This window comes from Fukomys damarensis, unplaced genomic scaffold (assembly GCF_012274545.1).
Source record: "Fukomys damarensis isolate Sample0158 unplaced genomic scaffold, DMR_v1.0_HiC HiC_scaffold_23, whole genome shotgun sequence".
Lineage (NCBI taxonomy): Eukaryota > Metazoa > Chordata > Mammalia > Rodentia > Bathyergidae > Fukomys > Fukomys damarensis.
In genome coordinates this window covers 45068260-45082103 of record NW_022900935.1, presented here as the reverse complement: position 1 = coordinate 45082103, position 13844 = coordinate 45068260, and the positions used below count along the sequence as shown (strand labels likewise).

General features: G+C 51.6%; 2 protein-coding genes across 4 annotated transcripts in view; both read right to left on the bottom strand.

Moving 5' to 3' along the window:
* The window catches only part of Nadk (NAD kinase), an 18152-nt gene extending 17396 nt beyond the window's left edge, over positions 1 to 756 (bottom strand). The window contains exon 1 of one of the 2 annotated variants that reach the window (XM_033767452.1): positions 740 to 756. Coding sequence is in view for 1 of the 2 variants with exons in the window: in XM_010627745.3 (XP_010626047.1) it covers positions 647 to 708 (62 nt within the window). In the remaining variant the exon portion in view is untranslated. The other variant, XM_010627745.3, reaches the window with a different exon arrangement.
* A 2656-nt stretch (positions 757 to 3412) lies between these two features.
* The window catches only part of Gnb1 (G protein subunit beta 1), a 34090-nt gene continuing 23658 nt past the window's right edge, over positions 3413 to 13844 (bottom strand). Inside the window, exons 7-11 of one of the 2 annotated variants that reach the window (XM_010627750.1) lie at positions 9587 to 9653; positions 7191 to 7392; positions 6410 to 6626; positions 5152 to 5267; positions 3413 to 4938 (exon numbers count right to left, since the gene is read on the bottom strand). In XM_010627750.1, the coding sequence (XP_010626052.1) occupies positions 5161 to 5267; positions 6410 to 6626; positions 7191 to 7392; positions 9587 to 9653 (593 nt within the window). In that variant the 3' untranslated portion in view covers positions 3413 to 4938; positions 5152 to 5160. The remainder of the gene's footprint in view (positions 4939 to 5151; positions 5268 to 6409; positions 6627 to 7190; positions 7393 to 9586; positions 9654 to 13844) is intronic. The other variant, XM_019207970.1, reaches the window with a different exon arrangement.

Sequence of the window (13844 nt, the reverse complement as noted above, 5' to 3'; positions counted from 1 at the left end):
CCCTGGCACTTGCGTCGCTCGGGGTGCTTTGCTCTGGCCGCGACCTCGTGTTTGCGCCCGTGGCGTGTGCAGAACGCAGTAGTGCGGATCCCCGCTGGGTCCACGCCCTGAACCTCGCGAGGCGATCCACGCGTGCAGGTCCGTTCTCGGCTTCCGGTCCCCGCGTGCGTCCTTCCGGGCTGTGCGACCCACTGCTCCCTGGAGTGCCAGCCTTGATCCCCATTTGTCCCCCAGGCCTCCCACAGAGCTTACCTGCTGTACCCGGTACCCCTGCACTGTCCCGGGACTACTCCCAGCAGGGCCCCAAGGGGAACTGAGAGTGGGTGAAGGGTGACAGGCTCTTTAAGATCTGTAACTTCCCTGTGGGTTGTTTTGTAAATAGCTGATTCCCAGAAGGGAAGTAAAATGGGCAAAATGCCATGGGCCTGACGTCCTACCACTCTGGGAGACTGAGGCAGGAGAATCAAAAGTTGGGAGTCCAGCCAATGTCTCAAAGTGTAAAAAATATTTTTAAAAGGGCAGGGGATCTAGCTCAGTGGGAAGGCCTTGGGTTCAATCCCCAGTACTACAGAGAGACACTAGTCACTCCAAGAAAGCGTGAGCTCCTGTTCGGATGTAACTATTACCATAATGACGCTTAACTTACAGGGTGCTACATGCCAAGCATTGGCCTGGGCTTCCAGAGAGCGTGGGCGCAGCGGCACCCATATGTCATCCGTGGAGGCCACACAGCCCTTACCAGGTGTTCCCTTTGAAGGCAGTTTACAGAGACCCAGGCCGGCAGGGAGCCTGTGTGTCTGGCCAGCAGCTGCACAGACTGCTTCTCCATTTTAGCCCAGGAAACAAGCGCCGCGGTTCTTCAGCTGACTTGGTTGTGCAACAGTTCCAAGGTCCCATGAGACCCCAAGACTCAGGCCAAGCGGCGCAAGCCCAGGACATGGCCAGTGACAACACCCAAGGCCAAGGTCTTGCCCAGAGTTTCACAAGGCTGAGTTTGGTGAAAGGGTGGGAAGTGGGGGTGGGTGGGGTGGCGGCAAAGATCGCCTGGGGTGAAGGTGGGGGAGGAGCCCCAAGGCCAATCCCAGGGGAAAGGACCTTCAGCCTCTGGGGGTGGGGTCAGGAGGGCGTGGCCACAAGGGGTGTTAGGCCTGCTGTCACTTTCCCCAGTGGAGAGTATAGGATTCAGCTCTGAAGATAAGCTACTTAGGAGGCTGTGGCAGGAGGATATCGGATTTGAAGCCAGTTTGGGCTATTTAATGAGACTGCTTTAAAAGGGCAGGGGTGTACCTCAGTGGGAGAGCCTGGACTTAGCTCTCAGTGTTGCCCCACCCCCAAAAAAGGCCTCTATGTTTACACTTCAGTCTCAAAACCCCAGCTCCCTTTTCTTGAGGGTTGAATGTTGGGAGCCAGAGGGATAAGAAGAGACAGAAGAAGTGGGGAGACCGCTGTCACAGGCTCAGAGGGATTGGACTCTGCAGAGTGGGGCTATGTGGCTGATGCCCCTAGCTGGGGGCAGGGGCAGGGGCAGAGGGGTGCTCCAACGCAGGCTGTACCTCTTCAGCTCTGCTCCCCACCTGGTGGGACGGAAGCTGGCTTCTGCTGGCCTGCCTGCATGAACAGGGTGAGTGCAGGCTGCCTGGCACCCAAAGGGGAAGTGACCAGGGAGGACGGAAGCTCTCTGTGGATGTGTGTGCCCCAGGTCATGTAGTCCACCCTCGGCCTCTGGTTTCCAGCTGGTGTACCTGCTGTGGGAGCACAAGGCAGACCTACCCAGCACTACCTGTGCCCACTTGTCTCCTGCTGGCATTCAGAGGTGCCTCTTCCCAAATGCCAGGCACACACGACTCTGTGGGGAAGACATGCCCTGCCAACGCTCACCTTTTGGCGGGGCGGGTGGATGCAGGAGTGGCTGGGGAAGGGAGATCAGTTACCCACAGGTGAAGGGAACAGATGCAGACCCCTGGGTTTGGCAGTGATGGGTGTGCTCTCTGGCGCTAGGCTGTCTCACATCCCTGAGGCAGGGCTGAGGGGGAGCACGGACTACAGGGAGGTGGAGCCACTGGCCCAGGACCTCAGAGGAGGCAGAGCTGGCTGGAAGCTAAAGTATGGGCTGAGGAGTCCGTGGTGTGGACAGGCAGGGTGGGGTGGGGCTTGGCAATACAGAGCAAGGGGAAGTGGGTAACAGTGGGTGAGTGGCTTCATGGATTAGGACGGCCATCCCAGCCCATTGTTCCTGCCCCAGCAGTCAAGTTGCACCCTGGATATGATGGCAGTGGTCCTGGTCCCCAGCACTGGCCGCAGGCAGCACCTCTATGTGGGGTCCCTGTGGGAAGTAAAGTGAGAGATGAAAGGACACAGGCTGCCTGATCATGGGGCAGAGTGACACAACTGTGTCCCTGTAACAAGTGCCTGTGGCAGGGCGGAGTGCAGGTGTCTGGGTTGCCCCAGGATAGCAGGGGGGATAATGGGGTTTTGGGTGTGACTCCTGCCCTATGAAGGCTAAGGCCCTCGGTGCCTAGGGGAAGGTGGGAAGCGCCATCCAGAGTGGAAATACCCTTTGCTTTCCACACTGCGCTGGCCAACACCACTGCCCAGGCCAACACCACTGCCCAGAGTGGGCACCAGCTTTCAGGGCAGATTTGCCAAAAGTGGGACCCTAGCCTCAAAAGGTCTACAGCATCCAAGTCTTCTGGGACAAGGCTAAGGGGAAAGGAGGTGATGGGCAGTGGCCATGCAGGCTGGCAGGAACAGGAGTGGAGCTCCTGAGGGCGGAAGTGCAGCCGGCTCCTCCCTCCCTGCAGCCTGGGAAGGGCCTCATTTCATTGGCCAGCAGGGTGAGGGCTGGCAAAGGGTTCCTGTCTGAAAGGAAGTCAGGGGGCTCAGGGAGGAAGGTAAGGCCAGGCCAAGCCCCCAGGCTAAGCGGCCAGCTGCTCATCCTCAGCAGTCCAGGATATCCCATCTGGAGGTGTCAGACAAGTCACCTGTACAGTGGCCAGGCAACCCTCCTGGCTGCTGCTGCTTTGCTGGGAAGAAGAGATCATTCTTCACGGATCTGCTTATGAAAAAGTGCCAGGATCCAGTCATGAAAATCAGTTATTTTTTGAAATCTTACAAACTATTTAAGGTTTTTAAAAACTGTAAGCCTAAACAGTATTCACATGGCTGGACAGGGGCTTCTCACTCTGGGGGACCGTGTCTCAGCGACTGTTGGGGGTGAGGGTGGAGGCCCTGAGGCCAGGGCGGAGTGGTGGCAGCCTCCTCCCCATACCTGCGGCTCCTCACAGCTGGCTCTGGAGGGTCCTCCCTGATGCTGGGCTGGTGCCAGCCAGACGTCAGACAGCAGAGGCAACAGGGGGAGGTGGCCACCCGTGGATACTGAAATGGACCTCAAGTAACAACAACATCAGAGTCCCTCATGTCAAACTGCTTTATTACATCTTAAATAACAGTACAGTTTAATATAGGTTCTATCTTGCATCCAGCCTCCTTGCAGTACACTGACTTTAAAATTAAATACAAAAGGTGAAAAGGGTGAAGGTGCAGAGAGCTCTACAGTCATCTGATGGGAAGAGAAGGGGCTTCGTTGAGTTCTCATTGCCAGATCCAGGCCTACTGCACGGTCACAGCACAGTTTGTACAGGATGTGTGGGATGGGATGGCGAAGCCACTACTGCTGCTAGGAGGGGTGTGGGACAGGGAGGAGGGGCCTACAGACACTGCTGTCCCAGCACTGCAGGTTGGGCGCTCCTTCCCTCCTTCCTCCCCCTCCCCCTCAGCATCCAATAGCAACAGCTCTCAACAGGACTGTTTTTTTGTTTTTTTAAAGTAAAGAAAACTGACTCATCCTGCTACTCAAGCGTGTAGAGCACTAGCTGCTTCCGATATGTATGCAGAGTAGCAACAGAAGTGGACAGAGCCGCCACGGTTACAACTTTAAGAGGTTATTTCTTGAAAGAAAAAGAACATCTAAGGACTGAGTCCTATATGCATTTTTGAGCATTTCTACAGCATGCGATTCTAAGAGTAAACCCACCCAATATGGCAAACAATCAAATTTTTAAAATTTAACTTAGAAAGTGTGAGATCATTATTTTCAAAACATTGATTTGTACACTGTTTCATACACAAATAACCAACTGACTATCTGAGCACAGGACAGGCCTCTCGAGCAGGCTCCTGACAGCGAGGGCAGGGCGGTGCTGGGCCATTAGACTTCTCAGGAACCCAAGGCGAGAGGAACAGGGCTGGACAGGGCACAAGGGGGAAGCACTCTGACCACGCCCACCACTGAGCTAGCATGCGCTGGGCCACTTTGCTCTCCTCCATTACGCCGTGTATGTGCACACGACACTCATCTGCAACACAGGAGTAAAAGGCCAGGGACCAGACAGCATCCCTGTCACGCCAGAGACCTGCCCCCAGCAGTGGTTCTGTTCCACTGTTGGGACAGAAGGAAATATATTTAAAAAAGGAAATGTGAATGTTTCCAAAATCCTCCTACAAACACAACATGAAATTTAGAAATGATTACAAGATAAAATCCTTGACTTGTTTTGCATGAATGCCACAGAATAGGGTCACTGTCTACTCTTCGGTGAGCTAGTAGAGAGGCATGTCTGTCTCACAATTACACTCAGGTTTACCTTCTGGTTAACATTTTTATTGTAGTTTTTCCTTTTAAAATTCATCCAAGACAAAAAAGAAAACAAAGACAATGGCCCCGGAAGGAATGCACAATTTGTTTTAGTTTACAGCACAGAGATCCTTCTCTCAATGGGAATTGTGCTCTTGGTTTCAGCAATAAGTGAAGGAGAAAAGATCTTGCCCTTTGAAGTTCTGAGGGGTGTGGGTGTCCACGTTAGTGGGGCGGATAAGATATGCTATCACGGTAGCGCTTCAAGGTTGGAACGGTCTTCCAGTCACTGTGGCGTCCACCTGCTGCTGGGAACAGAGTGTGGATCAATGCACAGACACTGGAAACCCGAATGTAGCCCAGCCAGTGCCACCACCCGCTTGCCTCCCCTTAGTGTGCACAGCCGAGGGGCCACCACTTGTACTGAGCCACTCCAATCAGTGCCATGCCTGTGCTAACCTAGAGACCATGCACAAGAGTGCAGAGCTGCCGGGGAGGGCATCGGGTGGCTCCATTACCTACTGCTGTTAGTTCCAGATCTTGAGGAAGCTGTCCCAGGATCCTGTCGCCACAGCCATGCCATCATCAGTCACCCCCAGGCAGCTGACGCGGTTGTCATGTCCAGCCAAGACACCTGGAGCAAAGACAGTGGTCACTCAGATGCCCGGGCAGCTCTGCTGTGAGGACAGCTGGATAGCTAATCTCCAATGGAGCAGGGATATAACAGTAGCAGGGCAAGGCCACAAGGAAGGGAAAAGTTCTGTTCAAGTGGAAATTACACACAGCCAGTCCTGTTAAAGGGGGCTATGATTTAAAAGACATGGATGCCGTTGCAGGAAGTACAGACACGCTCAAGAGGAGGACAAGAAATGTGTGCATGCGCGTGCTCACACACATGCTAACCCAGAGCCACTCACACTGATACCCACACATCTTATAAAGCTTAAATAAACAAGAGAGCAAAATCCACGGTCAAAAGGCTCTACCCGAAAGCAGCTGAGCATACAAGTATGGGGATGGGACCTGTCTCTCACTTGTTTGTGATGCCCAGAGCCCAATAAAATCCAGCACATAGGGTTGTGGTGGCTGTTGAAACCACAGGGCTGTCACACAGTGACCCTGGTGCCAGGCAGGCCTCCTGCCCACAGCCTAACAGTCGTGATGTGGATAGCACACCAGGAAAGACATGCCACTTCCTCCTGAACCCTCCAGTGTGTGTCCCTGCTGAGCACAGGGGTGGGAGGACTCTCTGCAGAGGCGGGGTGGGGGGGGGTGGGGGCAGCTGTCACCACCCTCAATGATTCTGCCCCCAGCAGAGAACTGGGCACCATAGGGTCCACAGGACCCCATGTCACACTCCCCTCTTTCACCCTGGCCAACACCAAGATTCGCTGAAGGCTTCTGAAGTGCCAATATCCTTTAAATTCAAGTGCACTGTGAGAAAGGTCTCATCTTCTGTCCAGCATGTGTTTCAACACCTGACAATAGCACAGCTGCTCTGCAGCTCTGCAGAGGCCCCTTTGAACAGGAGAGCTGCAGCCCTAGCAGCTCTGGGGAGCACAGCCTCTGAACCTCCCAGACGGAGCCCAGGGCTCCCCTTCCTGCCTCACAGGGAAGGGCTCCTTGTCCCCTCTGGCATGAGTACTCTGAAGGCCAGAGTCTGTGTGTCATAGCTTGTCCCCTCCTCTGCTGTTCCTTGGCGGACATAAATTCTGTATTTCAGCCAGGAGCATCCTGTCCACCCTGAAGAACTCCTTGAGCATGCAGAGCACCTACCTGCCCTGTCAGCTTTGAGGGCGTCCCATACGTTGCAGTTGAAGTCGTCGTACCCAGCGAGAAGGAGGCGCCCGCTTTTGGAGAAGGACACGGAGGTGATCCCGCATATGATGTTGTCGTGGGAGTAGGTCATGAGTTCCTGGTCTGCGCGGAGGTCGAAGAGCCTGCAGGTAGCATCATCCGAGCCGGTAGCAAATGCATTGCCATTTGGAAAGAACTGGAAGAGGGTTAACAAGACGGCATGTGAATCTAGACAAGATGCAAATGCTCAGTCAGAAAAATGGAAATGTAGCTGCTGGGGACAAAGCCAGAAAAGAGCCAGGGCTGGGCTCTGGGTTTTAAACTAAATCCCCTAGGGCAGGCAGGTTTGGCCCAGTGGACCCATGCAAAGGGCTTGTGCTCCTGCCTAGCTGCCGGCCCTCAGACTGATTTCTGGAGGAAGGAGCAAAGACCCCTACTGGCTGCAGACACAGCCCTATTGGCTGAACACCTCCCATGGTGCAGGGTCAGAGAGGGAGGGAGGCAGGCTCCACAGCTCCACACTGCTCCTGACCAGAAGACATGCTTGGAGTGCAGGATTCAGACACTGACTGTCTTGGGGGGAATAGGCCTGGCACCCAGAAGCCACCTCAGCACCCAAGACACAAGCAGCACAGAACCACCTGGCCTCCAGGTCAGATCAGCCCCAGCCAGGTCTACCATGAAACAATCCGTTCACCCACCTGAGACTCAGGCTGTATCTGTAAAGGCATAAAGAACCCAGGACACAGTCCAAACTCACACAGATGGCATTGATGTCAGACTCATGGCCAGTGAAGGTCTGCCGGCACATGCCTTCTCGAACATCCCAGAGCTTCGCCGAAGCATCACAGGCACCGGAGACAAAGAGTCTGGTGTCAGGAGCCAGAGACAGGCTCATGACGTCCCCAGTATGTCCAGTGAATGTGGTTGTCTGCTGGCCAGTCTCGATGTCCCACAGTGCACTGGAGCAAGGCAAATGAACAGACATCAGCATCACAGCTCAGACACTACCCTTTGAGCCATCCAGGGCTGCAGAAAACCTTCACGCTTTCAAGGTCACGTTGTGTAACGCAATTCTGTTTAGAGGAGAAGCAAAGCAAAGAGAATAAACACTACAGATGAGATCTCAGGCTGGGCCTCAGAGTGGCAGTGGTCTCTGCAGGCTTGCACTAGCAAATGGGGGCCACATCCCCTCCTGTGCAGAGAAATTTGGGGCTGATGCTACACCCAGGTTTACAGGGGTAGAAAGGTCCTCATAACAGGCAGCAGGAAGCCCTGGTGAAGCCTGACAAGAAAGAGCGCTCTGCTCCACCCAGGTGGGCCCTCTGAGCCCATTACCCTTCCTGATTCAGGGTCATGCTGCAGAGCAGAGGCAGTCTGAACAGCTGTGTGGGGCATCCATGCACACCTGTCTGCTGCTGCCAAAAGGTGAGACACCAACAGCACCTGCACAGAGCAGGAGCTGTGTCCAAAGGCCGCAACCACTGCTGTTTCTCTGTTGCGCCCGGTGAGAGCACCCAGAAAATGTTCACCCATGTCAGCCTTGCAGGAGAACTGGCTGGCCTGGCAAAGCAAATCCTAGGTGACAGGATCAACACTCCGCACAGTCTTCTCTTGGGGCCTGAGGGGCATCAGAAAGAAGCAGGGAGTACAGGAGGGAGCCTTCCCAGTACAGAGGCCTGGATGCTGACAGCCTGCACATCCTGATAATGTGACTCCTACCCCTCGTCAGACAGGACCATGGCATCTATGTACCACAGCCCTGCCAGCTAGAGAGTCCCTGGCCACCAGTCAAGCCCATGAAAACCAGAAGAGACTGCGAGGACAGCTAAGTCCATACAACACTCCTAAAGTCACTACTAGGTCATTTCATTTCATTTCGTTTTTTTGTTTTGTATCGGGGATCGAACTCGGATCCTTGTACTTGCAAGGCAGGTGGTGGAACCGCGAAGCTAAATCCCCGGCCCTAGGTCATTTCATTTCTATGCACTTGAAAACATTCACCTACCTACCTGTCAGCTGAAAATGCCCAGAGTGGATCTGGTGTGGCTCACTTCACTGTGATACCTGCTATTTACACTGTGCTCATCACATTCACTGAGAGACGGGGCCAGAGAGGGCTACTGAATGACCCTCATCACTTAGCCAGGTAAAATACAATGTTTACAGTGGTTCAGTTTTCACATGCATGCTCATGTTTATAGCAGCAGTCTGTACTAGCTAAAACTTGGAAACAGCCCCAGTGCCCATCAAGTGGAAAATGGTTAAAGAAGATGTGGTTTTAAGGGCTGGAGATTTAGCTTAGCAGCGATGCCTGCCTCATAAGCACAAGGTGCCAAGTTCAATCCCTGGTACCAAAATTAATTAATTAATAATAAAATGCGAGTTCAACCCCTGGTACCAAAAAAGAAAAAAAAAAAAAAGAAAAAAGAAAAAAAAGAAATGAGACACAAATAAATAAAAAAATGGAGTACTATTCAGCCATAAAGAAAGACAAACTACAGATATTTATAGCTAAGTTGGATACACACTGAGGACGTACTCTTAAGTGAAATTAAAAAGACACATGTATAAATACCGAATAGTTTCTCTGGTGTGAAAAACTAAGTGTAAATAAGGAACAAAAGGTAAATGATATTCTGTAGCAGGAAGAAAAGATCTAAAACAGGAGAGAAAGTAAGAGGAGTAGGGGAAAGGTCAAAAAAGAAAAGAAAAAATATGAGAAAAGGAAAAACATGGACACAATATCTTTGTAAACAGGGAAGGATGGAGGAGGTGAAGGGAGGGCTGGGAATGGGGAAAAAATAAGAGCCAAGATACATCCTATAAAAGTACAAGATCCCAATGATGAATGTAACTGTACTGTGTACCTAAAATGTATCAATAAACTCAATGAAAAAAACAAAAGGAAGTACTGCATGCACAACTGTAATGTAGTAATTCTCAGTCCAGCTCAAAACTATGTAAATCTGCAAACAGTACAAGGAATTCACACACAGCGACTTGGTATTTTGAATCCCAAGACCATTTTAATTTTAATCTCAAGGCCATTTCAAACTAAAATGGTCTAATAATGATACCCAGAACCATGCCCCCTCCATACAGACCTCCCCCCAAGTGTGGACAAAGGCTGGTGTCATGCAGGTCAACACTCACCACGTGGTATCTCCAGAGCTAGTGACAATCTGATTGTCGTCCAGGAATCGGCAGCAGGACAGGTAGCCTGGCAGAGAATAGACCAAAGTGAGAACTGAGCGAACAAGTTGGCCACGTGGTGCTGGCAAACACGAACAATATGGGGTGGGCTGAGCGTGGCAGGGGATCTTGTCCAGGTTGGGATGCTCTGACCATGACCCCCGCTCTGCCTGTGCCCATTAAAGCAAGAACACACCCTGTGTGCAAGAGCACAGCACCCTCAAAGCACCTGAAGCTTTCACCTGAAGGCAGACATCCCCTCCTCTCAGGCAGTTATTTGCTTGCTCATTCTCTTATTCAACAAGAGAAGACAGGGCTGGAATACAGCCTCATGTGGAGTTCATGCTCAGTGGGAACAGAGTGATGGGAACTCAAAGAGCAGCACAGCACGCAGGATGGGGGAGGTGGCAGCAGGGACAGATGGCGGGTGGGCACTCAAGTGTTCCCCAGGGTGTTCCATAAACCAGCTGGAGGCAGGAGGAGAGGCCCAAGTCAAAGGGTCAGGGTAGGGCTGGGGATTTAGCTCAGTGGAGCTACTGCCTACCTTGCAAGTGCAAGGACCCAAATTCAATCCAAGTTCGATCCCCGGTACCAAACAAAAAATAAACACCAAAGGGTCAGGGCAGAGAGGACTTGCAGGCCACAGAAAGACTAACAGAGGGGACAGGACGGGAAAAGACAGTGGAACAGCTGCCTGATGGTGATGCAAGGGACACCAGGGTGCAGCTACGTGTGTGTGCCTGCCCACCCTTAAGCAGGCGAGGCAGGGTGGGCTGTCTAATGGTGCACAAAGGGCAGAGACGTGCCATCCTCAACAGCTTTAGGGATAGAAAAAGCAATCCTGAGTTACGATTTTGCATTAATAAAGCTGTTATCCATTGCTTTGCCCTTATGGAGTCAGTGCACGCATTCCAGCCATGGAATTTACAGAGTTCAGGGTCATCAAACCTAGCAATGCCCAGGACTGGTCCCAGGCTGACCACAACCTGATCCCAGAGGTCACACTGACCCCAGAAATTCCAAGATTCTTGTTTAGCCTGGGTGCTCAATGAAATACTTCCCCTCCAAGCCTGTTCAGCTATGGAACACTGTGAGTGGGGAAAAAGAAAAACAAAACAGACAAAGCAGTCACTGAATGCCTTGTGTCTAGACAGAGCTGGGCCCAGGTAAGCACACCTACAACACCAGGCAATCTCAGCTCTTTGGAGGCTGAGACCAAGGATCGCCAGTTCAAGGCCAGCTTTGACAATTCAGCAAGACTGTCTCAAAATAAATAAATGATAGATAGATAGATAGACAGATAGATAGATAGATAAAATTTACCAAAAAAATTTTAAACAAATAAATAAATAAAAAATAAAAAGGGCTGGGGGTGTAGCTGCAGTTCAAATTCCCAGAACCGCAAAGCCACTGCTCACCCTGTGTCCTCACCCGGTCCGCTGACATCCATGCCTCCACCAAAGCACCCTGTGGCTTCCAGGAACAAGTCACTCCTTTCACCCCCATAGTCTGCACAGACAGCCCATCCCTCCCACCTCTGGTAATCCCGCTGCCCACACCTCACCCAGGCCGTGTAGCCCGTGGCTGTGCTGCAGAAGAACCATGTACTGGCTCTTCCCCAAGTCAGGGACAGGATGATGGACACAACCCTCATGTTCTGACTCCAGACCTGGGCACCACAACCCTGAGCAATCCTGAGCAGGAAGAACCACCAATACTTGGAAGGAACTGGGGCATGACAGCAGTCACGCAGAGCTAGAGCAGGTATTCCTTGTAACTAAGCCAGGTCAGGGCTAAGCTCCTCTGGGCTTTCACAAGCAGTGAGAAGAAAACACCATGCAGATGCTGTATGCTTTACACATTCTTTTTTCCTCCTAGAGAGTAATGATGGAAACAAATTTTGTCAATAGCCACTATGAGCTGCCTGGCAGGGAACTAAATCAGAGGGACACAGTGGTGCCCAGCACACAAGACCCCACTTCCAGGGGCTGAAGTCACAGATGCTGGGGCATCCCTAGCATGGCTGCTCCCAGGGCTCTGAATCCATGTCTGCTCTCAAGGCCTCATGTCCTGGAGCTGCTGGGAGGGGCAGAGCAGGCTCCACACACATAGCACTCTTGCTGAGAGGAGCCTGAGGCGGGAACAACTCCCCATGTGCATATGTTTTGTATTGCTATGTGGACATACAGGAGGCTGCACCAAGGCCTGGGCCTTACCCTAGCCTCACCTCCCACGCACCAGGAGCCAGGGCCTGAGTCCTCTGAAGGCACTGGTGCAGGGTCACGTTCTGGGGAAGGTGGCGGTGCTAACTGAGGGGCTTCAGGGCTGGCTAGAAAACCAGGCCTGTGTATTGGCTCCAGGCCACAACCTCCATAGGCAAAGAGCAGCAAACTGGAAATGCCAGAATGTCCAACAACAGAGACAATTAGGGCACTGATGGCGTGACTTTCTACAACTGAAGACAGTATTGTAGCATGCAGAGCAGTGTGAGCCTACGATCTTCACATTCTGGCAGCAGTATCATGAGTCAGGCCAGCATGGGCCACACAGCAAGAGATTACTTTAAACAAACAAAAAACTAAGGCTAGAGTTCTGGATGGGATTTTAAGCAAAAAACACAGAAGCATGGTGATGCATGCCTGTGGTACTGGCAACCAGGAGGCCAAGGCAGGAAGATCACTGTGAGTTTGAGGCCAGCCTGAGCTACATAGTGAATTCAAGGCCCTGAACTATATGGCAAGACTCTCTAAAAAAAAATCTCTCCAATGAATACAAATCAACAGCCTTTGCTCCCAGCCTGTAACAGGGAACACAGGCCAAGGATGAGACCACCTGAGAAAGGACTCAGGATCCCTGGGATACCCAGGGGGCCCCAGGAATAACACCAAAATCTGCAGCAGTTTCTGTCCCAGGAAGGGGAGAACCATCAGCCTAGACCTGGAGGAAAATACAGGCACTTGCTTCAATCAGTCAAAAGGAAAAGGAACTGCACCTGCCTTGCAAGTGCAAGGTTCTGAGTTCAATTCCTGATACCAAAAAAAAAAAAAAAAAAAAAAAACAAAGGAAAACAAAAGGGACAAGGGAGCAATCCAAAGATCCAGAAGTTGGAAAATGGCAAAGAATGTCTGTTTTTTTGTGTTTTTTTGGCACCAGGAATCGAAATTGGGGCCTTGTGCTTTCGAGGCAGGTGGTGGAACCACTGAGCTAAATCCCCAGCCCTAGAATGTCTTTTTATTAAGCAGGAGACTCAATGCTGAAAGAGGAAGCAAATTATAAAGGGTTACATGAAGAGCAGGCCAGAGCAACATGTGAGCCGACTTTCCAGGAACCTCGTGTTCAGCCACCAATGCTGTGGCCTCAGCTGGCTGGTGCTCTCATGCTGCCAGGTGGCCTGCGGTGCAGCAGGGTTAAGTGGCTGGCTGGTGGTGTGGGACATGTTTTAGGAAGCAGCAGCCTCTGCAAGGCCATGTGGTCATCCCTGAAAAGGGGACACGTTCTCCAGGCCCTTGGCATGTGGGACAGAGGGCTGGGGGTAGCTCGGGGAAAGCAGCAGGCCTGCTTCCAGCCAGTGGGGTGGGGCTGCCAAGACAAAGGTGACAAAAATAGCAGCCCAGGCGTGACTACTGGACAGATTTGTTGGGGAGACAGCCTCTTCCCTTCTTTATCCGAGTTTGCTAGTGCCTGTCAGAAAGAAAGCCATTCCGCATCCATGAATACGAAAACCATCCAGCTTCTTACTGCAGGAAGAAACTGTGCCCAGAAACAAAGCTTCGGTTGCCATGCTGGGTCCCAGCATGGAAAGTGCTGTCACTGGGCACATAATGAGTCCTGGGCAGAAGGCTCACATGAGTTGAGGCCCCACATCCACCCCAGGGTCTCACAGGGAGTGCAGCCTTCAAGAATGGGGGTTGACTACTCTCCACCACCTCCTGTCTGGATGACTGGGCCATGCCACCTCATAAAAAATGAGATTCTAGGCAATTAATAGTTTTTCAAATATAATCTAATATCTTCATAATTATTTTCACCAAAAAAGAATTTGGGAAGTTTATTCCATCTGTAACATATTTAAAATCATCATGGCAGGGCCGGGGATTTAGCTCAGTTGTGCCACAACCTGCCTCACAAGCACAAGGTCCCAAGTTCAATCCCCAGTATCAAAAAAAAAAAAAAAAAAAAAAAAAAAAAAAAAAAAAAAAAAAAAAAAAAAAAAAACACT